The 27,712-nt window shown below is 35.6% G+C and overlaps 4 protein-coding genes and 1 long non-coding RNA gene across 11 annotated transcripts in view; 2 read left to right on the forward strand and 3 right to left on the reverse strand.

The window, feature by feature from the left end:
* The window catches only part of LOC106168418 (beta-alanine-activating enzyme), a 30,262-nt gene extending 20,110 nt beyond the window's left edge, over positions 1-10,152 (reverse strand). For 6 of the 7 annotated variants that reach the window (XM_087008310.1, XM_087008306.1, XM_087008303.1 and 3 more), the window contains exons 1-15: positions 10,046-10,152; positions 9,565-9,762; positions 9,216-9,310; positions 8,811-8,931; positions 8,258-8,472; positions 7,800-7,992; positions 5,163-5,392; positions 4,912-5,027; positions 4,463-4,656; positions 3,932-4,133; positions 2,768-2,865; positions 1,844-2,478; positions 1,463-1,611; positions 849-1,012; positions 219-344 (exon numbers count right to left, since the gene is read on the reverse strand). In XM_087008310.1, the coding sequence (XP_086864436.1) occupies positions 219-344; positions 849-1,012; positions 1,463-1,611; positions 1,844-2,478; positions 2,768-2,865; positions 3,932-4,133; positions 4,463-4,656; positions 4,912-5,027; positions 5,163-5,392; positions 7,800-7,992; positions 8,258-8,472; positions 8,811-8,931; positions 9,216-9,310; positions 9,565-9,693 (2,667 nt within the window). In that variant the 5' untranslated portion in view covers positions 9,694-9,762; positions 10,046-10,152. The remainder of the gene's footprint in view (positions 1-218; positions 345-848; positions 1,013-1,462; positions 1,612-1,843; positions 2,479-2,767; positions 2,866-3,931; positions 4,134-4,462; positions 4,657-4,911; positions 5,028-5,162; positions 5,393-7,799; positions 7,993-8,257; positions 8,473-8,810; positions 8,932-9,215; positions 9,311-9,564; positions 9,763-10,045) is intronic. The other variant, XM_087008307.1, reaches the window with a different exon arrangement.
* Positions 10,153-10,307: 155 nt separating this feature from the next.
* Positions 10,308-12,147, forward strand: LOC106168426 (anaphase-promoting complex subunit 10). The gene is made up of 3 exons (XM_013547462.2): positions 10,308-10,512; positions 10,858-11,020; positions 11,486-12,147. Exons 1-3 carry the CDS (start codon positions 10,398-10,400, stop codon positions 11,763-11,765), a joined length of 558 nt encoding a protein of 185 aa, XP_013402916.1. The 5' UTR covers positions 10,308-10,397; the 3' UTR covers positions 11,766-12,147.
* LOC147763185 (major royal jelly protein 7-like) lies at positions 11,789-12,898 on the reverse strand. The gene has a single exon (XM_087007729.1). The coding sequence runs from the start codon at positions 12,885-12,887 to the stop codon at positions 12,207-12,209; it is 681 nt and encodes a 226-aa protein (XP_086863855.1). The 5' UTR covers positions 12,888-12,898; the 3' UTR covers positions 11,789-12,206.
* Positions 12,899-13,136: 238 nt separating this feature from the next.
* LOC106168417 (major royal jelly protein 7) lies at positions 13,137-27,225 on the reverse strand. The gene is made up of 9 exons (XM_087008773.1): positions 26,711-27,225; positions 25,831-25,889; positions 25,075-25,243; positions 24,221-24,359; positions 23,128-23,909; positions 18,746-18,955; positions 14,422-14,480; positions 13,724-13,892; positions 13,137-13,351 (listed from the first exon to the last, which is right to left on the reverse strand). The coding sequence occupies exons 1-9, from the start codon at positions 26,904-26,906 to the stop codon at positions 13,152-13,154; spliced, it is 1,983 nt and encodes a 660-aa protein (XP_086864899.1). The 5' UTR covers positions 26,907-27,225; the 3' UTR covers positions 13,137-13,151.
* LOC147763186 (uncharacterized) lies at positions 19,164-21,575 on the forward strand. The gene is made up of 2 exons (XR_015333343.1): positions 19,164-20,145; positions 20,997-21,575. It is a non-coding gene; the product is annotated as an uncharacterized LOC147763186 (long non-coding RNA).
* Positions 27,226-27,712: the final 487 nt, after the last annotated feature.

Below are 27,712 nucleotides of genomic sequence, written 5' to 3' on the forward strand. Positions count from 1 at the left end.
ATAACACTGTTTTTTAAAATTATATTTATATTCAATCATTCATTCATTTTTCTATCATTTACTGGCTTTGTTCACTAACACATAAAAAATATTTTTAAAAATTATTCTTGATTTTGTTCATTTATATAAGGAAATAAAATAAAAGATTAGTTTACCAAATCATCATCATCAAACAAATTAACAAATCACAAGACCTAGTAAATGAGGGTTCAACTTACTGCAGACAGCTTGACTACTGTTCCTGCTAGTGTGGCAGCATAGACATGGCAGGAGTCAGGTGATACTACAGGAGACGAGAACACACTGCCTTCACCAAGGTCTCGCTTCCAAGCACACTGTTGGGACTGGGAAAGGAAAATGTGTTGTTGTTATTATTATTGGTGGGTGCCTGCGTGTGCATGTTTATATGTGTGTGTGTGTATGCATGCGTGCATGTATGCGTGTGTGTGTGTGTGAGTGTGCAAAATATTCACACGTATAAAAATCCAAGGACCCAGCCTGCTGACATTAAAACCACAATAAGAAGTTATTATAACATAATAAAAGGTATACTGATTATTGTTACTGCCACATTGCATTCTGCTGGTTTTCAACTACTGTATATCTTTACATGCTTCTTTACATATATAGAGAGCATATTAGCATAGTCATTTATACATGTAATCTATGACCTCTACATCCAATACATGTATAGAGATTTTGAAATAGGTGTAGCTATAGCCTTTATACAGATTTCAAGTTGTCTTGACCTAAATTTATTTTTTAGTGTTCTAAGCATACAAATACAAATTATTAATATAACTGATTTTTCATGTTGTCTTCTATTCTCACCACAAAGCAACCCTCACCTTGATATCCAGACCATACAAATGGTGATCATGTGAACCCACATACACCAAAGCATTCACAGGATTTACACATGGGGAACTTTTTACTGGCCCCGATGTCTTAAACTGCCACCAGATGTCTCCACTCAAAGCATCCAAGACATAAACAGCATGGTTGTAACATCCTAGTAGTGAATAAAGAAGATAAAATCAGAGAAATAAACCACAAATAACAGATTTACACAGTTCTAAAATTCAAAATTCCCCGGACTAGTTAGTCCATGGATCAATTGGTTGTGAATGCCCCCTACAACAATAAAACATCTTCTTTTCTCTTCTGTATTTGGATGACTTTAACTTGACCAAGAAACTGAGGAAGTTATTCACATAAAAGGAAATGGGACTGAGTATAGGTATCAATTATTGAAGCCCCTTCAGATTAATCTTAGTCAAGAAATTGATGAACCCAATATATCATCCAAATAAGAATTAATGACAGCAGAAAGTAACAGTTAATCATAATTTCTGCAAAATTATTTTTCTTATGCCGTAAAAATAATTTAATGCAAAATACATTTCAAGATATGTGAAAAGACGCGTGCTTTGCTATTTGTATTTATTAAGTTTTAACTCACCAACAATGACATAATTCCCACAAGATGACAGGCAAGGTGATGACTCAATTCTGTCCCCTAGCTCTCTGTCCCAGTGAACATTCCCAGTATGTAAATCTATGGCAGAGACCCTGTGTGAGTGAGAGCCTATGAAGACTTGTCCCTGACCTCTACATTACAAAGTAAAAGACACATATCAAACAATAAAGTTATCTAAACACAAACTGTTATCATAAATACTTATAACTAGTGAATTCAATGGTCTTATTACAATTTTTTCGTTTAAATATCTCTCAGAACTGCATTCAAATAACAGTATTCAGATTATGTTTTTTTCATTAGCCCAGATTTTCTTAATTAGCATATGGCAAAAATATACTTCGGCTAGTATGGGCCTTGTACCTGTCTCTTAAAACCAGTAGTGGAGAAGCATCAACACACTTCCCTGTGTCATATTTCCAGCCTTCAACTACCTCTGGTCTTTTGAGGCTTGGTTTTCTTGGTGAAGATAACTTTTGGAAACTTTGTGCTCCTGTGCTTTCATTGCAGTGAGTTAAATACTTTGATCCCCTTTGAATAGACAAAATGCCCGTTCCAGGATGCTTAGTGCCACTTCCATTCAGCATCTGAACAAAGTCCGTTTCTTCATTTTGTAATTTTCTTTTTTTTCCAACTTGGCTAATTTCTGAGAAATTTCCAGTACCAGACATCTCATTCTGAATCTCATTTTTCATACTTGTGGAAGTAATTAATGAACCTGCTGTCAAGGGTTTGAAAGGATGTTCCTTAAAAGCATTTGTGCATTTGTCACGTTTATCTCTAGATTGTACATCAACAATTAAAGAACCATGATTGATTTCATTACTGATGTAGTCTTCTATCTCACTGAATGTCTTGTGTAAAATGGCATCTAACAGAAGTGGAAAGGAAGATTGGAAAACTGTTTCTAATGTCTGTGTCACGTGAACTGCCATTAGGGAGTTTCCTCCTCTCTCCATCCATCTATCCTTCACATCTGGGAGATGACCAATAACATCCTGAAATAAAAAAACATTTCAAAATATTTTTCACATAAATATCAAGATTTATGTCTAATATCATTTGAAAGTTATCGAAAATTTTTAATTAAAAAACTACAATGGGCTGGCCATTCACTTTATGTTCATGTGAACAACGTAATACTTTAAAAAAGAGAAGTAAAACACAAATTCTTTATGTGCTATTTTATTAATTGCTGAATCAAAATAATCCCCCTTTTAAATAGCCACTTTTGAAGAAGAGGAAAATATATCATTTTTATGTTTTTACAATTTGTGGTATTCAAACCTTCCAAATTTCTTGAAGCACTTGTTTGACTGTAGAGCCAGATTTGTACTGCCTGCTTTTTTCAAACTCTGCAAGAAGAGCTTCCTTATCCACTTTACCTTTAAAAAGAAATAATAATAATAATAATAATAATAATAATAATTATTATTATTATTATTATTATTATTAGTGTGAAATCCATTAAAATTGTTCAATAGAATTTACAAAATGATTTAAAAAATGAACAAACAATAATTGAATAGTATAAGAAACATTAAGTACAGAGTTAAAGGTCAGTTTAAAATCCAGTCCATTAAGATATAAACTTTTTTAAAAATTCGTTTTAAGTTCTTTCTTAAAATTGTCAAGAATTTCTATAATTCTATAGTTCATTCAAGACTGTTTTAAAACTGGCATAAAACTAATTTCACTGGGTGTGCTGGTTAAGAGGTACACTGAAGTACTTTGAATAAGCAGTAGTTTATCTATCCATTGCTTGGTGCAACCACAGAGTAATGCATTACAGTAGTTAAGTCGAGACTTAATCACTGCATGTATGACAGTTGCTGGAGATGATTGATCTGAGTAATATGAATAGCACCAGTGTTTCTGATGTTGAAACTACACCACTAGGTAATCTTTGCAATCTGTCCATCCATAAAAAGTATAGTCTATGTAAATAATCAGCATGTAAGCATAATTCTGATGACTTATTGTATCAATATAGCAAGTTATAGCCTGATGTGATTTATCAATCATTGTATTGGATGGCAAATATTACAGTTCCTTTATCATGTTATCCAAAAACGGATTCAGTCATAAAAACAAAGGAAACTAATAACAAAGTATGGGTGGAATACACTAAAATGAGTCAAGCTGGCTTAAATGTGTGTTAAAATGCAAGCTGCATTAACTCATAAAAGCACCTGTTTGATGTACACATTTTTCAGATATAATAGCACCCATTGCAAGTGGTAAAGTGCTTGCTAATCAAATGTCAAATAATCCAAACACTTTAAATATAAATTCTAAAATCTGAAAAACAAACTGATCCAGGAACTTCATAAATTTTCAGAATAAATGCCGAAAATAAATAAATAAATAGATACAATAAAATAAAATAAAAAAGGTCATGGAGAAATATAATATGATTGAACATTCAGATCATTTGAATATGTTACCCACCATGTTTTGTAACTGGTATCTCCCATACCATGTGTATGATGTCTGGTTTGTAATGCAGTGGTAGGTGCTCACTTATTCTCTTCTCTACCTTCTCAATCAAACCTACTAAATCCCAGTCACCCGGACACTGGATGAACAAATACAGGCCATTTTCTCTATTCAAGGCCACACAGTACAGCCCAGGAAACTGTTGCTCAGTGAACTAAAAATGGAAAGACGTCTTTGCTCAAGTTATTTAATAAAAAAATGGATTTAAAATGAAAAGTAAGTAATTTGCAGAATCACACTTTTGAAATAGCTTGACTGAGATTTTATCAGATAATAAAAAATTATCATTCAGCCAATAAAATACATTTATAACGGAAAGGTAATTACAAAATATTCTCTATCTTATATCAATGGGAATGATTATTAACTTCAAGATACTGGTCCTGATGCTTTTTCTGACCATAAGAATTCATCAAAAAAATGTTGATTGTAGATTGTTGATTGTATTGATTTCTTGTTATAAAATCTTTAAGTTTTCTCTACCTTGGTCAACTCCACCAGATTCAGTCTCTTTCCGTGTCTCTTGATCTGTTCGTCTTTTCTTCCCTGGTAAACAATTCTGCAGTCTTCCTCCAATCTTACCCAGTCCCCTGTGGCATGCATGGTCGGCATGGCAACCAGATCTAACCTCCATGGACTGGACATCTCACTTACGAAGCATCTTCTCTTGCTTCCTCCTGAATGTTACAATAGTTTATTTAACGAAATTATTTAACAAATTGCATTTGATTTAAAATAAAAAACAAAACAAATCATGTATTGCAAGATCCTGCCTCTTGTTTTTTACATGACAGCTGAATTTACTTTGTTGTATAATATTGTAATTATGGCATGGCTCATAGAAATTTCATAGAATGTGAGTGTGAAAAAACACGACAAAGAAAAAATTATATTAGAATTTTGTACAGCTGTAATGCTATTTTTTCTTTTACCTACAAACAGCTGTCCTTCCCCACCCTGGACAACCACACCAGATGTGTCCAAGACCTGGACTTCTGTGTCCAACATAGGATGACCAAGGGAAACAGCCTGATGTGGAGAACCTGCCCTGAAAAGCATTTTTGAGACTCAATGTTTTGTTCCAAATGTTTCATACTAATTACACTGGCAATAAACTGTTCTTGCATTGAAAAATCATAACAGATCTCTGTCATGGAATCAAGTAATAAGAGTGGCAACTCACCCTAATTCTTCCTCTGTTATTTCCTTCAGCATTGCCCAACATGAGACCTCAGTTATGCCATAGATATTGTACATTTTGGTCTGGTTCCCCTCAGCCCTCCAGGTTCTCAGTGTTTGTGGAGAGGGGCAGCTCTCACCCCCCAGGACCAGAGCTCTGAGAGAGGTGTCTTGACTTAACAAACTTGATTGCAGAACCTTGTTGCCAAACCTTGACAAGAACGTGGGTGTTGCCTGAAACGAAAAATTTGCATTTGTTATTTAATATTTTGTTAATGAAAAGAAAAGTACATCTCCAGATGAAGAACAATATTCTCTGAGTCTTCTCTACAGGTCCTGAGCTTCGGTGTAGCTGTCAGTAACTTATTCCCCGGTCCAGTTTTTTCTTTCTGTCACCATGAGATATTTTGTTATTAAAAAGTAATAAGAGGGGCATAAGTGCAGCTGTATATGATGAAACTGGTCTACACATCCTGAGCCTCAGCTCAAATTATTCCTCTGTTTAGCGCATGTTCTTTGTTACCATTTTAATAATGCTGATATAAAACAGTAACATTTCCCATAGACTTTGAAACTTGGGTGCCTCTTAGCACCATATGGTCACTATGTACGGTAAAGTCTTGAAAATTTTGTCGTTCTTGAAAATTTCGTCGGCCGACGATTTTCCGCAGACGTAATTTTTTTTCCTTTAAAAACTTCGTCGACCTTGAAAATGAGGTACTCGGTAATTTTTGAAAAGTTCGTCGCCAAATATGGCCGCGTTGTCCAGCTCAAACATAAAGGTAATGCGTCAGTTGATTCAAGACAATGATACGATCAGGATATCATTGCCGATAACACTCTCAATGGGAGATAGGAACAATAGTGCGCCCCTGCGAGCGGTCATTCACAATATAGATGGTTTAGATGTGAATTCCCGTTCTCAATTGCGGGAACGTCGGCCTTTTGTCTTTAGTTTTATTACTATTACCTGGCTCAAAGCGGTAAATAGAAGTCACAGGCCGCAGCTCTGTCATTTGTAACGCCGTTATTGTTATCGGCGGCTGTCCTAAATGAGGAAGACACAATGAAAAAATCAAGATATTATCTCGAAGGGAAATGTACCCGTCACTTCTATTCATGGCCATGTTCAACTTAGGACCATTTAACGATTTCCTGGCTCGAACATGGAGATCGTTCGCAATGCGAATGGGACGAGATGGCAATTTTCATATCTTCAGCGGAGAATCGTTCGCATAATATCGTCAACAGATCGTTCGCGATCCAAACGAGACGAGAAGAGAATTTTCATATTTGTAGCGGACTCCGTTTGCGTAAGATCATCAGCGGGAGATCGTTTGCGATTCGAGAGAGACAAAAAGGCAATCTTTATATCTTCAGCGGGAGATAGTTCGCGATGTAAGCGAGAATAAAATGCACTTTTCATATTAGTTCAAGGGAACTTCGTTCGTGGAAGATCGTCAGCAGGAGATCATTATTTTAACCCCCCTCCCCCTTTGAATTTTATAAACAACATGTATTTTTCATTTTTTCTTCATCTGAGAATCGTTCGCGTAATATCCTCAGGACTTTGTTCGCGATGTAAGATCGTCAGAGGGAGTTCGTTCGCGATCCGAGCGAGACGAAAAGGCAATTTTCATATCATCATCGGGAGATCGTTCGCGATGTAAGCGAGAATAAAATGCACTTTTCATATTAGTTCAAGGGAACTTCGTTCGTGGAAGATCGTCAGCAGGAGATCATTATTTTAACCCCCCTCCCCCTTTGAATTTTATAAATAAAATATATTTTTCATTTTTTCTTTAACCCCCCCCCCCCCCCCCCCCACCTTCCCCGCTCACGGCATATCTTCGGCGAAGAATCGTTTGCGTAATATCGTCAGGACTTTGTTCGCGTGAGATCGTCAGAGGGAGATTGTTCGCGATCCGAGTGAGACGAAAAGGCAATTTTCATATCATCATCGGGAGATCGTTCGCGATGTAAGCAATAATAAAATGCAGTTTTCATATTAGTTCAAGGAACTTAAATTGCAAATGATCGTCAGCGGGAGCAATTATTTTTACTCCCTGTAAATTTTTAGGAAGTTACAGATGGTAATTTTAGAAGGCCTGACACTTAATCCTGGGAAAAGCCCTGCATGCAACAAATGTTGCCAAGTGCGTAATTTTTTTAATATGTCGCATCCAGGTTATGATGCAAGGTTGCAATTAGGCTTAACGTGATCCTTCTCCTCTATCAGGAGGTATGTTTCTTACCGAGAAGATAATTCTCAACGTATTTTCGGGTACAGTAAGTTAAATATAACTTAAAAGAGATGCACAAATAAATAGATTATTATTTACCACCAGAAAATGACTTAGGAAGTAGTAATAAATATCCCACAATATAGGAGGGTCAAAGATAACAGCCGCTAAGGATAAAAGCACAAAGGCCGGATTTTTGAAAATTTCGTCATAACCAGGAGTCGGGGAGAGGTAATTTTGAAAAATTAGTCGGATTTACACAATTAAAAATATTAATTAATTTTTAAGCGACGAAATTTTCAAGACTTTACCGTAACACAAGGGTCAGTTTGGATTCAGGCACCAAATGCTAAAAAAACACTATCCTCCAAATAAATACAAATATTCAATTTTCACACCTGCAATATTGTCACTCTATTCCTTCCACACAGGACTTCCTCACACAGTTTGGGTGCTGCCTTCACAGCATGTGGCACAATGAGAAGTGTGGCGCCAGACCCAAGAGCCAGGAACATCTCAACTACACTGGGGTCAAAGGTCAGTGGAGAGGCCATGAAAATCACATCACCAGGACATGGCTTCAGCAGACACCTGTAGAGCAAATTAATATACAAGTCCTTAGCTGATAGAATTTCTTTAAATATAAATAAGCACAACTTTTGGATATGTTTTGCTGTATGACTTCATCAACAACCTAAAAAATGGATTAAATGCCTTCGGGGTCAAAAGCTCTTACTGGTATCTTCATAACACATTTAAAAACAGCATGAGTATTTACTTTAATAACATTATGGGTATGTATCTTTGTAAAGTTCTTTGTATCATCTTTTGGAAAATTCTATTTTATAGCACTCACTTCAAGTCTGTAATATTTGGCATAATGCAGCTGTGTGGCACATAGACCAGTTTAGGAATGCCAGTTGTTCCTGATGTAGTAATCACATAGGCAAGGTCTTGTATTGGACAAGGGCAGGCTGGAGCCCCCTCTATATGAAAAAGTGAGAAACTGGGCTTCTGCAGGGTGCTACACTGTGTCTTGAACTCTGTCAATTTGGTCTCACTCAGAATTTTCTATGAAGCAAATTATATTAGGAATTGAAATTCAAGCAATCTGAAGTGTTAGAATTTAAAGAAACAACTTTCAGTGAAACCTTTAATCAGACAACAATCCACACTCATCATCTTTTCGATTAGAAATGAATAAGGACTCAAAATATATGTTCAAATTCAAGTTAAATGAGCAACATTTATAATTGCTTTATAAAACCATCATTGTGCTTGATTACAGAATCTTTGTAACTCTGTTTACTAAGTTTCAAGAGAAATATTAACTTTACTTTATTTGATAACTGAATCTTGTATTTCTTCTAAGAATTACATTTTTGAAGCTCATATCATTTTCTGCTTACCTCCTGGACAGATGCGTCTGCAAACAGAAACCTGGCTTGACACCGTTGCAGTGTTTCCTGGGCTGCAATGCCCCCTAGTGTTGGGTCAATAGGCAAATAAGCACACCCTGCCTTCATAATCCTGTGAATGGAAAAATATCATATATTAATGTAATTTCAAGGGACTCTATGTTTTTCCCAAATCCAAGTAATTAAGAAACAAAATTTGATGCAATTTAATTATCCATTAATTATATTTAAAAAAATGCCATTAAAAGAAAGTAGAGGTGACAATAATCTACAAGGAGTAGGTGGGAATCCCTAGCAAGCAACCAGATGGTCTGGTGATATGTTAGTTGGACTATTTCCAGTTAAGATTTTTCACAATCTGAACCAAAATAAAATGTTTACAAGGTACATACATACCCTATGAGCACAGCAGGCATAAGCAGATTAGGATTTACCATAACTCCAACAATTTCACCAGGAGAACAGCCAGCTTTCTTCAGCAGCTCACTAACCTAAAACAGATGGTACATAGATTATCAGTTCCACTTATATTCCTTACAGTTATTATAAAAATCATGTATAAACAGCTTTGTAAGTATCAACTGAAATGTGCCATGTACATATAGGACAAAAACAGAACAAAATGACAATCAACAAAGTTCTCTCAATAATTCCAGCACACTTACAAGAGAAGAAGTCTACCCACTAACTGCAAACTAAATGCATTACACATACAACCATGGTTTACTCAGTTAATTACCCTTACCGCTAGACTGTGTCTGTTCAGTTGACTGTATGTTACAGATGTCGATTGCAATCCATCATCAAATACAACTGCAGTTGAATGTGCTTGCTGCTGTGCACTCAACTCAAACAGAGCGTGTAAGCTCTGCATGTTTATCAGGTTTACTAGGTCCTGTACATTTACAAGTCTTCTGTATGAGCCATTTTCTGCAGCTTGTTACTGAAATTCAAATAAAATATAATAACCTTTATTAATTTTACTAAATCCGGTGAAGGGACACTTCATCACACATATCAACTTCATTATGATGTGATGACAACAGAAAAAAAAAAACCAAGGCTTATTTCCTCTCAGTGGGCCCCACTTTCTGCGTTGACTGTGCCCTGTGTGTTTGGCAACTGAAAATTAAAATCCCGCTCTGGTAAACTTAACAAGGCCCAAAGATAAGACAAGAAAGAAAGCTTCATCGGTATAAAATAATGGTATGTATTTTTTAATTCACCTTATCTTTAACAGCGATGCAACTGAGCAAAAGTTCGGATTCCGTTAAAAAAAAAATGTTCGACTACCTGGGCGCTGACATATTTGTAGCTCCGCAGACAATGTTATTTATTGTTTTAAATTCGAGAAATCATACTTTGTAATGCTTCTGATAAAAATCTTTTTAATTATAAAAAAAAATGTTCTACGTTTTGATTAGATGTTTTTAGTAAACTGCTTAAGAATATCAACTTTATACTTTAAAATATCCAGTGCGAGACCATTATCTGAAAAAATGCGCCAGGTGTGAACCGATAACAATTGCACAGAAATTTCACCGGTGTAGGGTTTTGAGAGATCAGCGTAATATAGAAATGGCCCTGAAAGTTTCAGGTCAGCAAGACACTGATCCATTCAAAGGTGAACACGATGGCAAAGTGAGGGAGGTGGGAAACCAGGCAGTGTGGTCTTTATCTTCATGTAAACCAGGTAAGATAAAAAAAAATGCTTCACACATGCAGGATCTTGGTAAAAGTTAAAAAGAATAATGAAGGGTTGGTCTACAGGATAAGACTAGGAAATTTGTTAAAAATGCAGAATGGAAGTGCTTTAAAAACTAGTCTTACTCATTGTCATTGGTAATCAGTTTGCCTAGTTCAAATTCTGTTTTGAAGGGGGGGGGGGGTACTATGAATACTGTTTAATTCAATTAAAATCTTCATCGATCAGCATCAGTTAAATGACATTGTTGGAAACGAAATCATTCATCGCATTGATGCCTCAAACCTATTCTGTTCAATACAACCAGTCCTTTGTACAATACTTTCTTTCAAGGTTTTGGAGTTGAGCAGCTCCGTGATGAATCCATGGACACATACTGGCAGTCAGATGGACCCCAGCCTCACTTGGTCAATATACAGTTCCGCAGGAAGATGACCATTCAGAATATCTGTATATATGCAGACTACAAGTCAGATGAAAGTTACACGCCAAATAAGTATGCATTAAAATGCATGTGCTTTGTGTGTGTGTGTGTGTTTTTTTTTTTTTTTTTTTTCTTTCAGCGAGATATGGTTTTATATTGACTATCTAAGGGGGCATTTTCTTATGGTGCTTTTTGGGTTTCAAGTGATTGTTAACTGCCTTTCGATTTACGTAGAACGTAGGTTATTTCTTTAGTATCTTCACCTTTTTCCATGTTTATATTATAATTAAAATGAAACTTTTCCCACAAATAGTACCTTTACTGTATAAATGACGTGCTCTATTGTCCAATATGATTTTTTTCAACTCTCATGGTTCATTGGTAACCTGTCAGCAACTTAAAGAATTCAGAATAACCCACAATGATTTTGTCACTCTTTTTCAGTTATATTATTATTATTCTTCAGTAAAGTTGTTTATAAGTTGGCATTACATGTTACTACTTCACTAATGTTTTATACATTTATTTTATTTGCAGGCTGTCCATACGAGCGGGCAATCACTTCAATGATCTGAGTGAGATAGAACAAGTCGAGATGACAGAACCAACAGGATGGGTATATGTTCCTTTAAAAGACATCAATGAGAAACCAATCAGGACCTTTATGATACAGATAGCTGTGATATCAAATCATCAAAATGGACGTGATACCCACATGCGGCAAATCAAAGTACATTCACCTGTGGAGGACATCTCCATGGCAAAAATGCCCAATTTTACAACAATAGACTGTTCACAGTTTAACACTATCAGGTGAACTTTGGATAACAGAATAGAGGGTCAGAAAAACGTTTCATTTTAATTGATTCTGTTGTACAGTTCTTCAACATCAGTGTCTGAATTAGAACTGTGAAAGAATATATAAATATATATCTTATTTTACGTTAACATCTTACAGCCAGATAAATTTTAGGAGTTTCTGTACCTTTAAACCCAACAATAAGTTGATAAGACTAAAATATAGCTAGGATATACAAATCCTAGCTATATTTTACAAATCACTGGTAACAGAAGTGAACGTATTTAATTTACTCACAGTACTCTTCCCTATCCAAGTCATCATGTCACATGATCACTGTAACATTGTGAGTGACAATAGTTATTATATCAATATAAAGAATATTTGGTTCATGATAGCAGTCCATATCTTGAATATTTTGCTGTGCACATATCAAGATGGGTGTCACATATGCTCATTTTATCTTGCCAACCCATGTATGTACCAAGACAGGCACAGCTTGATGAAGAACCATATTGATGTGTGTATGGAACCTGCAACACTTGTGACAGGAGTTGTACTGGGAACCTCAGGGGTCAAGGTCGAGGTCAAGGTCACAGGGGACAGTATGGAGGTGTCGTTCACCTGGATTCTCCACACATGAAAATTTGTACCATTCACACCTGAAAAGTCCATCTTGTGTAACAGAAATTTATGACTTGCAGCCGTAATGAACCAGAGATATCCGTCGTCAGTCAGAGCCATGGCATTTACCCACTGCATTCTTTGGTTGTCACTGGCTACTTTAACCTGGGTTGCTAAGGTGACATTCTCCGTGTTGCCTTGTACAAGAACATCCTTGCTTCTCTCCCATTTATAGACAGCATTCAGGCTAAGTGCTCCATAGTACAGGCTGTTTTTACCCATGGCCATACCATCAGTTTGAGATACTTTCCTTCCGACGGTCTGGACATTGACTGTGCTGGCTTTCAGTGGGTCCTGAGCCTCCTCTGTACTTATAGAATAAAGATTGTAGCCACTCAGGGGGCAGTAGTACAAAGTGGTGAAGTCAGGAGACAGTGCTATGCCATTAGTGGGTATTTTGACTGTTGTAACTTGGCCATTTATTGTAATTGCGGAAGCGTTGTCTACTGCCCACATGGATTCATGGTTAATGCTGTTAGTGATGTAAGCAAAACCGGATCTGAAATGAATGTAAAAATATACAGAAATAAGGCATATAGTAATCAGTTACCTGCATTTTCAACTTGTTTCCATAATAAACATATATTTTGATACTACTCAGTGAAAAAATATTTGATTAAAACATACTTACATAGGTAATTGTGTTGCAGATGGTAATACAAATTTAATGTTTGTCAGTGACTTTAAAGTAAAGTTTAAATGAAATGAAGAAAGTTGAATTTAAATGAAAAGGTTCGAAAAAGATATTTTAGAACATTTGCTAGGATGTTTCAGTGCATACTTATCAACCACAATATCATTGAGGAAGTTATTGGTCCTGCTGACAATGTTCTCTGGAAACTCGTATTGCCTGACAAGGATGTCCCTGTTCATGTCATAGATCCACAGCTTGGCTGGACACATGTTCTGCACCTGGGTACCTGGAGAGAGAGAAAAAAATATAGAACAAGTTGAGGAGCACAGCTCTGATATGTATTTTTGCAACTAAAATTTAGAATTGACTTATCAGCGGCGAGTGGATAGAGTTGTGTGGTTAAATGGGAAGTTTTGTGGTGTAAACATTAGGAGTTCACACCCAGCTATAGCTAATGCCTTGTCTTCAATGTCTTCATCCCTAAAAAAATTGCAGTGCTGGTTTCTTCACAATTTTTTTTTTTTTTTTTTGCATGCAGTAACTTGTAAGCATGCCAAAGAGTTACAAACTGCTCATGTGTAAAAAGGGGATCCCTTACACTTCCATTTTGTCCCCCAACTTAAAAATCAATTAATAGGGAACGAATTCCCAGTTCTACCTGGCGATGGAATGGTGTTAATGCGCCCTGTATCTATAATCCACATCCAGCCAGTGACTGGGTCTATTTCCACCTGCTGGACATACTGGAGGGCTGAACAGTTGTAGATCTCATTCTGAACCCAGCTTGGGTAGGGCTGAAACACTGACCTGCCATCCATGGTCACCAACTAGCATAGGAAGTAAGAAGAGGAAATGTGCATTGATTGATAATTTATTTTTTATATTGTCAAGGAGTGAAATGTAATACCTTGTCTCTGTCCAGGTTCACCCCCTTCCTCCCCCTCAAACACACACTCGTATACCTTCAAATCCATTGCAGTTTAAACAATCATGGTATATTCATATGATGGAGTACGTGGCATCAAGTGCAAACTTTGGTTTTTGCCTTAAAAAGTAATAAAACGCCAAATAACTTTTGCCAACCCCCCCCCCCACCAGCTACCCCTGCCACCCACAAGTCATTCCAACCATGATGATAACAGATTCATGTGACACCAGTCAACAACAAAAAATCCCTTGTTTTCCATTAAAAAAACTCTAGTCATTTGATATTAATTCTAATTAATAAAAAAGTTATTTCAAGCATGAATCTACTGGCCAGATATATTGCCAGAAAATGAGAAGCTGGAGTGCATGATGTAATAATTATTAGCACTTAATTTCATTAAAGTGATCATACTGGTAAATGAGACCCACCTTGTTCAGGGAGGAAGGCACTCCAAGCTTCCAACGGGGGATAGTGATATAAATCTCACCTAGTTGAGTGAATGAATATATCATGGAATGTAAAATTCAAACAAGGCAGCAAAGCTGTCAAATGTACAGACAAAAACCAGAAAATAAAACGCAGGAAATGGGATACTGTCAATTCTGATGAACTAATGTATTATGCTTACTGTAACTGCATAGCCAACATCAAATTCTAATTCTGCATAACATTGGATTAGGATGAAAGTTAAATGTGTATCAAGCATTAGACTGAGTTCCCATTCCTAGATCAATCTAACAGGATCAATCCAACTCCAAGGGGTTTCTCGCTAAATTGCTTTCAGCTTGAGAGTCTTAGGATTCTGGCATGCCAGTTTCAGTAGACGTGACAGACAGCTAAGCCACTTACATTGATTGCAATTTAGCGAGAATTCCCATGGAGATAGATCGATCCACAGTTAGCGTGATAGGGTCTGGAAATAGTCCCTAAGGTGTCAGGCTGATAAGAGTTAAACTTTGGAAATGCCAGAATGAGGTACAGTGAAAATTACACAAAAAATTGCTTAAACTCATTAAAAAAATATATATCTATACATATATATATAATTTATTATTTTTTTTTTGGGGGGGGGGGCTGTATGTCAATCCTAAGAATCATTCTTGACTCCTAAGAATCATTAACTTAACAAAATACAGAAAATGTTACAAAGTAAGAGTACAGGGCTCCTGGCAGATGGGAGTGATAAGTCACAACTTGAAAATGCCAGTATACACTCTATAAACCTGCATTGCTTTCAAAACAGAAAACAATCACACTGGTTTTCAAACACAAGCTGCACTTCTGTCTTATGAAACTTTTCAGTAAGTTTCAGTATCGTAGGTAACATGGTTTTGCCTTAATCGCTATCCTGGCAGCAGTGTCCAAAATAGGGTTTTCTTCAACTTTCATGCAATAAAACATAATACTTAACAGCATAATGACCATCAAATTTTTTATAAAAAATAAAAATAAAAGTATCATGAATATTCAGAAAATGTGATTTGGGAAGGTCTTCAAGGCCATGGAAGTTCAGAGTCACACTTTCAAAATGCCAAAACGTAAACAAGAGATAACTGTACTGAAATGATTTTCTTTCCATTTTCAACACCTTCTTTAAAACAAAATAATCAATAAACTGTCATTTTTAAATGTTCAACTAGGAAAATTGTTGACATAGGAAAAATATCAATAGAACAATTTTCAATGTCCAATTCGCTCCATTTGCAGATGCTGAACATAGTGAACGATTAAATCTGACAAACTGCAATGATGAGTTCCTTTCCATTCATGATACTTTATTACACAATGCACAATAACAGGTTTACCGTCATTTTTATATAATCAACTAACAATATTGTTAAGAAGCAGAAAATGTCAAAACAACACTTTTACATATCTTATTAGTTCCATAATGAGACTGTTAACATGCCTAAGAATTAAATCTGAAGAAATAACAATTATATACAAAAATACAGAAAATGCACAGCACTTCTGGTGGATGGGAGTTAAAAATCACATCTTGAAGATGCTAGTGTTTGAAAAATAATTTAAAAAAAAATTTTAATAAAACGTAAAAAATTCCAATAAAGCTGCTATTCAAACTTTTAATCTAGCTGTATTAACTTGATATTAATAACCCCACCAAGTTTGAGAAAAATAAAGCACTGTTATTCATCTATAGCATGTTGGCATAACACATTTTTTGTTGTAAATTTATTTGCAATGTTAAACACCATTTATCTGCATAATTATCACCAAATCCTAATTTTGTGACACAGTTAAAAGAGCTAAACCTATGGGACTTTACAGGGAAATCTCAACGAGTGTTTTATGTAATCTCATTTAATGGCCAATAGAAAATTAATTACTAGGCAAGACTTTATAGACCTTAATTTAATTAGGGATCACCCAAGGGACAATTTCATACAGTACCATCATATAGCACAAAGGTGTTATAGGTGTTGCATACATGCTGAAAAAAGTGAAAAAAACAGCATAACTACCCTAAAAATGACCCGATCATGCTGATTTTCAAACTTGACCTGCGTATTATAAATATTCATTAGTTCTGCAAGTTTCAAGCCAAAAGGTAAAATGGCTTTCCACTTATCATATTATCAGTGCTGCATATATGCTGAAAAAAGTGAAAAACAGCATAACTTCCTTAAAAATGACCCGATCATGCTGATTTTCAAACTTGTCCTGCGTATTATGAATATTCATCAGTTCTGTAAGTTTGAAACCAAAAGGTAAAATGGTTTTCCACTTATCGTGTTATCGGTGCTGCATATATGCTAAAAAAAGTGAAAAAAAACAGCATAACTACCCTAAAAATGACCCAATCATGCTGATTTTCAAACTTGACCTGCGTATTATGAATATTCATTAGTTCTGCAAGTTTCAAGCCAAAAGGTAAAATGATTTTTCACTTATCATGTTATCAGTGTTGTATATATGCTGAAAAAAGTGAAAAACAGCATAACTTCCATAAAAATGACCCAATCATGCTGATTTTCGAACTTGACCTGCGTATTATGAATATTCAGCAGTTCTGTAAGTTTCAAGGCAAAATGTAAAATGGTTTTCCACTTATCGTGTTATCGGTGCTGCATACATGCTGAAACAAGACAGTACTGTTCTGCAATGGGTTTACTTCTATTTTTAAAACCCTTTTTTAACATAAAACAAAATAAACAGTTTACTACCATTTGTATATGATCAACTAAGAAAATTGATGAGATGGGAAAAATATCCATAGAACAGTGTTAAATGTCCAATTTCCTCCATTCTGAGATTCTGAAGATAGTAGATGATTGAATCTGACAAACTGCAATGATATGAGTTTATTTCCATTTTTGACACTTTATAACATAATACACAATAACAAGTTTACCATCATTTTTACATAATCAACTAACAATGTTATAAAGATGCAGGAAATGTCAAACAAACACTTTTACATATCTTATTAGTTCAATAATGAGACTGTTAACATGCCTAACAATTGAATCTGAGGAAATGTGAAAAAAACAGCATAACTTCTAAAATAATGGCCCGATTATGCTGATTTTCGCACTCATCCTATGTTTTAGTAAGATTGACCAGTCCTGTTAGTATAATGACAATTTCCCCATCTGTTTTTCTTATATTGTGTTATCAGTGCTGCATATATGCTGAAATAAGTGAAAAAACAGCATAACTTCCCTTAAAATGGCCCGATCATGCTGATTTTCGAACTTGACCTGCGTATTATAAATATTCATCAATTCTGTAAGTTTCAAGCCAAAAGGTAAAACGAGTTTTTCACTTATTGTGTTATCGGTGTTGCATATATGCTGAAAAAAGTGAAAAAACAGCATAACTTCCATAAAATTGACCCGATAGCTCTGATTTTCGAACTTGACCTGCGTATTATGAATATTCATCAGTTCTGTAAGTTTCAAGCCAAAAGGTAAAACGGTATTTCATTTATCGTGTTATCAGTGTTGCATATATGCTGAAAAAAGTGAAAAAACAGCGTAACTTCCCTAAAAATGAACCGATAATGCTGATTTTCGAACTTGACCTGCGTATTATGAATATTCATCAGTTCTGTAAGTTTCAAGCCAAAAGCAAAAACGGTTTTCCACTTATCGTGTTATCGGTAAAAGTGCACGACGGCGACGACGGCACCGACGGCGACGACGGCGACGACGACAGACGCAGATGATGGCTATATGTACAGACACAAATTAAAACTCAGCACTGAAAATAAGACTGGTTGTGGATTTATGTGAAACTGATTGAAAAATTAATTTTTATGTACAGACACATCTGTGTCTGTACATAAAAATTAATTTTTCAATCAGTTTCACATAAATCCACAACCAGTCTTATTTTCAGTGCTGAGTTTTAATTTGTTCTTAACAAAATAGTTCTAGGAAATTGAAGGTTTAAGTCAACATTTTCAATCAGTCCTCACACAAAGATTTTATGTGATTTATATCAGTTGCTTTATTTGTGATGATCATATGCCTGTAGGGCACTTACTTGGAGCTAGCATGAATAGTGCTTTAGGTAAAAAAAATATCAATATGGTAACTTGGATGCTCAAACAAAATTTTCAAATCTTTATGAAACATTTTGAAATAGTACAATGTTACATGACAAGAAAATTGTATTGTTTTGAAGAAGAGTTTTAAAAAACTCTTGACAGATTTTAATTCATTTAAGCTTCACTCCAAACAAATAAAAACTCACTACAGTCTTGCTGCCCACTTGGACCATCTTTACCTTTATAGAATTTGATTCCTGATATGGAATTGTGTTCTGGTATGAATTCTTCATTGGCCAATGCAGCTGCCCTGGTGGTATTACTAGGCCAGTCATAGTCTATAGTCACCCAGCTGTACACTAGCTCTGCCAAAGTGTTACCCTCGGATGGACAGACAGACAGATAAAATAACACAAGAGAATAAAACAGTGCCATCTTCAGCGGCACAACTCAAAGAGATTCACCTTTTTGGAACTCCAAAGTTACCCAAGCCCCCATTCAACAGGTAAGACAGAGGCCCAGGTAATAACCTCAGTCTCTGCCCTGGGAACACCTTTAACCCAATATGCCTTCACTGTTATGTGCTGCGTAGCATGCTCATTGGCTACATGGTCCCCTCACCCAATTCCCTGTCCTTTTATTATAATACTTAAAGTAACTTCCCAGATAGCAAGCATACGTTGGGCCAACGTAGGGGAATCGTTGGTTTGTTGGCACATAGTTGGCGTTGGTAGTAATACGTTGGCCCAACGTTGGCCCAACCACATCATAATATGCACAACATAACTGCAATATGCTCACGTTGGCCCAACGTTGGGCCAACGTGTGCATATTTGTTGCATACGTTGGCTTAACGTTGGGCCAACGTATCCAATTAACAACTCAATAGAAATGAATAATGTTTCTGTTATAATAAAAATGTTTCTGTTCACAACTGAGAATCACATGTGCTTATCTATTGATCAGTAACATATAGTTTTTAGGATTAAATTTTTTTTTTTTTATTAAGAGTTTGTCAAATTCCTTGGGCTAAAAAACAGTGTTCTACTTTTATTTGTCTTCCAAGCTATATACTCTCATATATATATATTTTTCATTTTGTCTTTTTTTCTGAATGGATATAGTATATAGTACATAGACTTCACCTATAAAAAAATTACTGAGTGAACAGATTTATATTTTTAAATAATGCTGTGAAACATATTTATTATTATTGCTATTATTATTATTGTTATTGAAATCAGAAAAATGATTGAAATCTTATTATAATGTACAATTGCACAATATATAAATTTTAAACTTTATAGTTAGCATCAATTGACTTTTGATTAAAGTACACTGGTAACTTTCACTGGACCAGATTCATTACAAGCCAGGTGTTTATCTTAACTGTCAGTTTGATATAAACAGTTTGCCTACTGCCTGCTCAAACAGGTCAAACAACTATACATAGCACAGTCTTAAGCGCGCTGACCGTTGAGCCAATTCAAAAATCTAAGCCAGAAGGTCAGAAATGTTCTAAGGAAGAGGCAAGAATTACGGCTGAAAGCATTGGTTTCTGGATATAGAAAGAAGACATCTTTTTGGAAATTAGAAAATGAAGAGATAAAGAGACAGGATAAGAAGTGAGCATGTACTGGTAAGTGACTATTTAATTGTGTATTTTCCCATTATTTACTGATGCACCAGGATCCATACAGCCTTGAAAAGTGTTCAAATTTAGTCCAGCACTTTGGACTAGTTTAAATGTAACTAGTTTAAATGGCTCTATAGTTTAAATGTAACTTTGAAAAGTACTTGAAAATGCTATTAGGCTTGAAAAAGGTTTGCATTTCAGCATTTTGTCTTTGTAAAAATATTATTTAAAACTTTGTAGTTTATTGAGATGAATACAGACAATAGTTCACAGATGGGGGTAATACCTTTTGATACATCATTACTTGTACTTTTATTTTCAACTTTTCATCATCAATGTGTTACAAAGACAAAGTTTAAATGAAATGAGTCATTTTTCCTTTGGTATGTACACTTTAATATAACTGTATTAATGTATAACTTGCCCTCATTAGTTAAAATCATTGAAAATGATTTGATTTAGAGCCTTAAAAGTCCTTGGAAGCCAATTGTTCTTATGTGTCTGTATGGATCCTGGCCAGTAAATTCTGTGATAGAGTTGTTGGAATGATTAAATGATGTGGAATTTAGTGGTACATTACAGTTGTCTAAAAACTGAATTCATGGTCAAGTGTACACGTAAGAACTAATTTAAATAAATCACTATAAATTACTGCACACAAGACACACACTTTTAAAGTTTAGATATTGGCTTTTGCCTAACTTAGAAAAGGTGGGGAGATTATCATATAATACACACCTACTAGTACTAGTTTGTATATGAAATATGGGGGAAGAGGTACAGTCATGTTATGTACCATACCAATTCTAGCATTATACATGTATTTCAAGTGTTTTTAATATTTAAATTTGTAGGTGCAGCACACTCTTCTGTGACTGTTCAGAAAAAGATGTTGAAGATACACCTAACTAATCGTGCTTTGCCAAAGATCATGCAGGTGCAGGACAGGAAAGAGAGAAAAAACACAAGATTGAACTCATATGACCACTGATTTGATTTTTAAAGAGACAATGTCTGAGATTTTGCCTAACGGAAGAGACTGTGATTTTATAGACTTGACATATAACTTATGAAAGTTCCTATGAAAAGCATCTTACCTGACATTAACAAGGGTTTCAGGTTTAAAATTTAATTTAATGAAAATGTTTTTAAAAATTGAAATGGGGCAAAAAAAGACTTTACTAGTAGAAAAATGCCTTGACTCCAGGAATAAGGTGAAAAGTCATAGGACTGTTAAAATTTTTTTGATGTGAATCATGTAACAATTGATATAAGACACACTTATTAATGTTTAAATTTAATATTATAATATCTTATAAAAATTTTCTTTGTTGTCTTTTTGTATTATATTTCAATTCACATATCATTATTTAGTTGGTGTAATGTATTTGTTTTATGTAATGTTATGAATTAATTAAACAGTTCAAAATATATCACTAATCTTTTTGTTTCAACTACAATTATTAATTGACAATTTTCCAGGTGTAGTGTAAATGATCACAGGCAGATCAAGTCCTCTGAAGGATTCATCCCTTAGAAACCTTGCCAATTTTTCAGCCATATCTTGCAGTTTGCAGATTTCAGATGCTCAAGATATTTCATCAGGACATTGATCTGCCTGTGCATCAGATGTGTAATTACAGTGCCCTACTACCTATGTGATTCCAAAAAAAAGATTTTGCCTTTAGCTCAATGTTGGGTTACTGTAAATCACTGTGCCCCTGGTTTTAGGTTGGGTCATAATTTGTTGTGCAAATTGCAGATAACTTGGGTGACCAGTTGGCCTACCATTGGGCCAACGCGGATACATTGTTGGTTTGAGGTTGGGTAATTGTTGGACTGATGTTGGTTATTAGTAGAACCAAAGTAATTGCACTGTTGGTTACAGGTTGGGTAATTGTTGGACCAATGTTGGTTATTAGTTGGCCTAATGTAGGGCCAACGCAGTTTGGTTGGGTAATCGTTGGACTGATGTTGGTTATTAGTAGGACCAAAGTAAATGCACTGTTGGTTACAGGTTGGGTAATTGTTGGACCAATGTTGGTTATTAGTTGGCCCAATGTAGGGCCAACGCAGTTTGGTTGGGAATACGTTGGCAATGCGTTGGCATTAAAAAGACGTTCAGCCAACCGTTGGCCAAAGTGAGCACTTAGATGGAAACCCAACGTTGGGCCAACGTTGCATGGTCAACCAAGGCAACGTTGGGCCAACGTTGGCCCAACGTATGCATGCTATCTGGGTTAGTAACTGGCTCGCGCTGCCAGTAATTACGCCGCAGGATATTCAGGGCACAGACCGTGATCATAAGACATATCGCGAATAGAAAATAGAATTTAGAAAATAGACTTTGCATGTGAATGAAGCCTAAGGGCCAGGGCATTTTCTTTTGGTGCTTTTTGGGTTTCAAGTAATTGTTAACTGCCTTTCACTTTGAGTAGAACAAAGAGTATTTCTATAGTAATACTGTACGTAGTATATATCTTCACCCCTTTCAGTGTTTATATGATAATTAACATTAAACTTATCTTTATCATACAAATTATATTTTTTTCAAGATTACTGATATAAATTACTGTAAAAATGATGTGCGCTATTGTCCAATATGATTTTTTTTCAACTCTCATATGGTACATTGGTGACCTGTCAATCAGCAAACTTAAAGAATTCAGAATGAACCACAATGATTATATCACACTTTTTCAGTTATATTTTTAGACTGAAATATGGCTAGGATATATAAATCCTGTTCACTGGTAACAGAAATGGACATACATGTATTTAATTTACTGTCTCTCAGTACATACTCTTCCCTATCCAGGTCATCATGGTACCCGATATCAATCCTCACATGATCACTGTGACATTGTGAGTGACAAAATTTATTGTGTCAATATAAAGAGTATTTGGTTCATGATAGCAGTCCATATCTTGAATATTTTGTCATGCTGTGTATATACATACCAAGATGGGTGTCATGCTCATTTTATCTTGCCAACCCATGTATGTACCAAGACAGGCACAGGTTGATGAAGAACCATATTGATGTGTGTATGGAACCTGCAACACTTGTGACAGGAGTTGTACTGGGAACCTCAGGGGTCAAGGTCGAGGTCAAGGTCACAGGGGACAGTATGGAGGTATCGTTCACCTGGATTCTCCACACATGAAAATTGGTACCATTCACACCTGAAAAGTCCATCTTGTTTGTCAGAAATTTGTGACTTGCAGCCGCTACGAACCAGAGATATCCGTCATCAGTAAGCACCATGGCATTGACCCACTGCATTCTTTGGTTGTCACTGGCTACTTTAAACTGGGTTGCTAAGGTGACATTCTCCGGGTTGCCTTGCACAAAAACATCATTGCTTCTCTCCCATTTATAGACAGCATTCAGGCTAAGTGCTCCGTAGTACAGGCTGTTTTTACCCATGGCCATACCATCAGTTTGAGATACTTTCCTTCCGACGGTCTGGACATTGACTGTGCTGGCTTTCAGTGGGTCTCGAGCCTCCTCTGTACTTATAGAATAAAGATTGTAGCCACTCAGGGGGCAGTAGTACAAAGTGGTGAAGTCAGGAGACAGTGCTATGCCATTAGTGGGTATTTTGAGTATTGTAACTTGGCCATTTATTGTAATTGCAGAAGCGTTGTCTACTGCCCACATGGATTCATGGTTAATACGATGGGTTGTATTGGTGTTGTAATTGTAGACAATAATGCCTCCTTTTCTCTCATTACCGCTGTCAGTGATGTAAGCAAAGCCAGATCTGAAACAGAAGAAAAAATATACAGAAATAATTAGGCATACAGTAATTGGTTGCCTGCATTTTCAACATGTTTCCATAATAAGCGTATATTTTGATACTATACACAGTGGAAAAAAAAATATGATTAAAACATACTGACATAGGTATAATAGTGTTGCAGATGGTAATACAAATTTATTGTTTGTCAATGAATTTAAAAGTAAAGTTTAAATGAAATGTTTATGAAGAAAGTTGAATTAATAAATGAAAAAGTTCTAAAAAAAATTGTTCAATATATGACTGCTAGGAAAACAACACATTCCAGTGCATACTTATCAACCACAATATCATTGAGGAAGTTATTAGTCCTGCTGACAATGTTCTCTGGAAATTCGTATTGCCTGACAAGGATGTCCCTGTTCATGTCATAGATCCACAGCTTGGCTGGACACATGTTCTGAACCTGGGTACCTGGAGAGAGAGACAGGCAGAAAAATATAGAACAAGTTGCTAGTTAAGAGAGACAGAAAACAATATGTATTGAGCACACCTTTTATGGGGGCCGGGAAAGGGGCATTTACTGGGCTGTAGCAATAGTCCGAAGGTTCAATAGTCCGAAAGTTCATTGGTCCGAATATTCACTATAGAACCTTCGGACCAATGAACCCTTGATTAAAAAATCGATGAAAATGTTACCACTTTTCGGACCAATGAACCTTCAGACCAATTAACCTTTGGACTATCGAGATGCCCCCGCATTTACTATCTATTAGTAAGTGGTGACATTAGTACATATGTATATGCACACAATATATCCATTTACATATCATATGGCACTAGTTCCAAAGTCTACTAGAAAAACAATTGTTTTTCTTTTTAATTAAAATTGTCTTCATAAAGTAAAATAAATTACTACTGGTGCAGTATATATATATATATACTTTATTTGCCTGTTATTATAATGCCACTCAACTTGTAGTATATTAGAATTTTTAAAAGACAGCATGCATTCTTTATAACAATTACAATGCTATGTGTCTCATATATAGTTTTTTCCAAACAGTAACAAGCAAGCCAAAAAGTAACAAACAGCACATGCATATAAAGCGGACCCCTGACACCCTACCTTCACTCCCGACTTTTAAAAAAGGAATTATAAATATAAGGAATTAATTCCCAGTGTTACCTGGAGGTGGAATGGTGTTAATGCGCCCTGTATCTATAATCCACATCCAGCCAGTGACTGGGTCTATCTCCATTTGTTGGACATACTGGAGGGCTGAACAGTTGTAGATCTCATTCTGAGCCCAGCTTGGGTAGGGCTGAAACACTGACCTGCCATCCATGGTCACCAGCTAGCACAGGAAGTAAACGTGGGAAGAGGAAAAGTACATTGAATGATTTCTTATACGGTCAAGTTGTTATAAATGTGATTCCATGACTTTGTCCAGGTTCACCCTCTAACCCCCCCCCCCCCCCCAGCCCCCAACACACACACACCTTCAAATCCATTGAAGTTGTTTGAACAGTTATGGATTAGACATATGAGAGAGTAACATCAACTGCAAAATTTTGTTTTTGCCTTAAAAAGTAGTTATAAATGTGGTCCCATGACTTTGTCCATGTTTTCCAAGCCCCCCTTCCCCCCCCCCCCAACCCCCACTACCCACAAGTTCATTCCAGATATATATGTTTCAATACACATATGATGGTAACATATTCATATGATGGCAGTCAATGACAAAAAACTCTTTGTTTTCCATCAAAATATCTCCATTCATTTAATTGATATTATAATTTCGATTAATAAAAAAATATTTTGAGCTTGAATCTACTGGCCATGGCAGATATATTGCCAGAAAAAAAATAGAGTGCACGATGTAATAATTATTATAAAACATTAAAGTAAATTTAAGTTGTCATACTTTTAAATGATACCCACCTTGTTCAGGGAGGAAGGCACTCCAAGCTTCCAACGGGGGATAGTGATATAAATCTCACCTAGTTGAGTAAATGAATATATTATGAGACTCGGTGTAAAATTAAGTTATTATCTCCCTGACTAACGGATAACAAATGAATAATTTGATATGTAAAACAATATTAATTAATATAGATTTATTATGAAAAAGGGGACTTATTCTGAGAAAGGTCATGTACTATGAAGCAATGAATTTCAAATAAATCTACAGCAAAAGTCTTCTATTTTCAGTCCCGAGTCTTAACTTAATTGTTTTTAACAAAATATAGTTTTAAGAAATGTAAGGTTAAAGTTAATAAGTTCAATCTGTCCACACACAAAGGGTTTAAGTAACTGGCTGCATTCAGCACAGGGGACTGACTAGTCCACGGGTCAAATATGGCCGACCCACTTGAATACTTTCCCAGGGAGAATCTATTCAGTGTCTATAAGCAAGCTTCTAAGTTGGTCGCCATCTTTGGCCTGTGGACTAGTAAGTCTGCTAGCTGTTCTGATTTCAGCCATTATTATCAGTTGCTTTATTTGTGATGCTCATATGCCTACAAGGCACTAGTATGAATAGTGCTCCAGGTAAAAAAAAACATCAGTATATGGCTGTTCCACAATATTCCTCCTATGAGTAGAGGGTTTTCAAACTGTAATTATAAATTAACTTGAATGCTCAAACTAAATTCTCAAATCTTTAATGAAACATTTTGAAATAGTATAATGTTACATGACTAGATAATAGTATTGTTTTGTCACAAGAAGAGTTAAAGAAAACTCTTGACAGATTTTAATCAATTTAAGCTTTTGTCCAAACAAACTCACTAATCTTGCTTCCCCTTCGGACCATCTTTACCTTTATAGAATTTGATTCCTGATATGGAATTGTGTTCTGGTATGAATTCTTCACTGGCCAATGCAGCTGCTCTGGTGGTATTACTAGGCCAGTCATAGTCTATAGTCACCCAGCTATACACTAGCTCTGCCAAAGTGTTACCCTCACACGGAAAAACAGACATATAAAATAACACAAGAAAATAAAATAGTGTCATCTTCAGCAGCACAATTCAAAGAAATTCACCTTTTTGGAACTCAAAAGTTAGCCAATTTCCCATTCAACAGGTAACCAGAGGCCCAGGTAATAAATTCGATCTGTGCCCTGGGAACACCTTTAACCCAATTATACCTTCGCTGTTATGTGCTGCTTAGCATGCTCATTGGATACGTGGAACCCCCGCCCGAGTACCTGTCCCTTTGTTATAATTGTTAGGCTATACAGGTGCCATAATGCACTAAATTTAGTTCGGCTTCAAAGGAATATGCTTGGATAGAATTAAAAAAAAAAGAGAAAAAAATGTTCTCAGGGTATTCATTATAGAATTTTTAAGACTACACTTATATTCTGTGTCACAAAAAAAAAAAAGAAAAAAAATGAAAAGAAAAGAAGAATAAAAAACTTGAACAAATGAGAACTGGTCAAAATTAAGTATCAGGTTAAAAAAAATTGTTTACTTTTATCAAAAAGTAATACAAAAGTAATCCACTTTTATGAGAATATTGTCCTGGCGTAAACCAAGGTGAAAAATGACACGGCTTACACAAAAAATGTGCTCTGTTAGTTGTGTACACCACTATGGATTTATCCTATGGCGTGGGCCTAAATTTTCAGTCATTTTGCCACTCACCTATGAAGTAAGGACCAACTAAATTGACTGAGTGTTTTTGTGAAATTGAACTCAAGATTAGTCTGCCCATCTAACAGTGTAGCATGGCTGCTAAATTTCCATTTGTCATAAAATATTTCGCCTTTGAGCATAACGAACAGTGCTAAAGGTGGAATCCTTTTCACATCCCTATT

The sequence above is a fragment of the Lingula anatina genome, chromosome 3 (assembly GCF_051362555.1).
Source record: "Lingula anatina isolate TDL-2025a chromosome 3, LinAna3.0, whole genome shotgun sequence".
Taxonomy (NCBI): Eukaryota; Metazoa; Brachiopoda; class Lingulata; order Lingulida; family Lingulidae; genus Lingula; species Lingula anatina.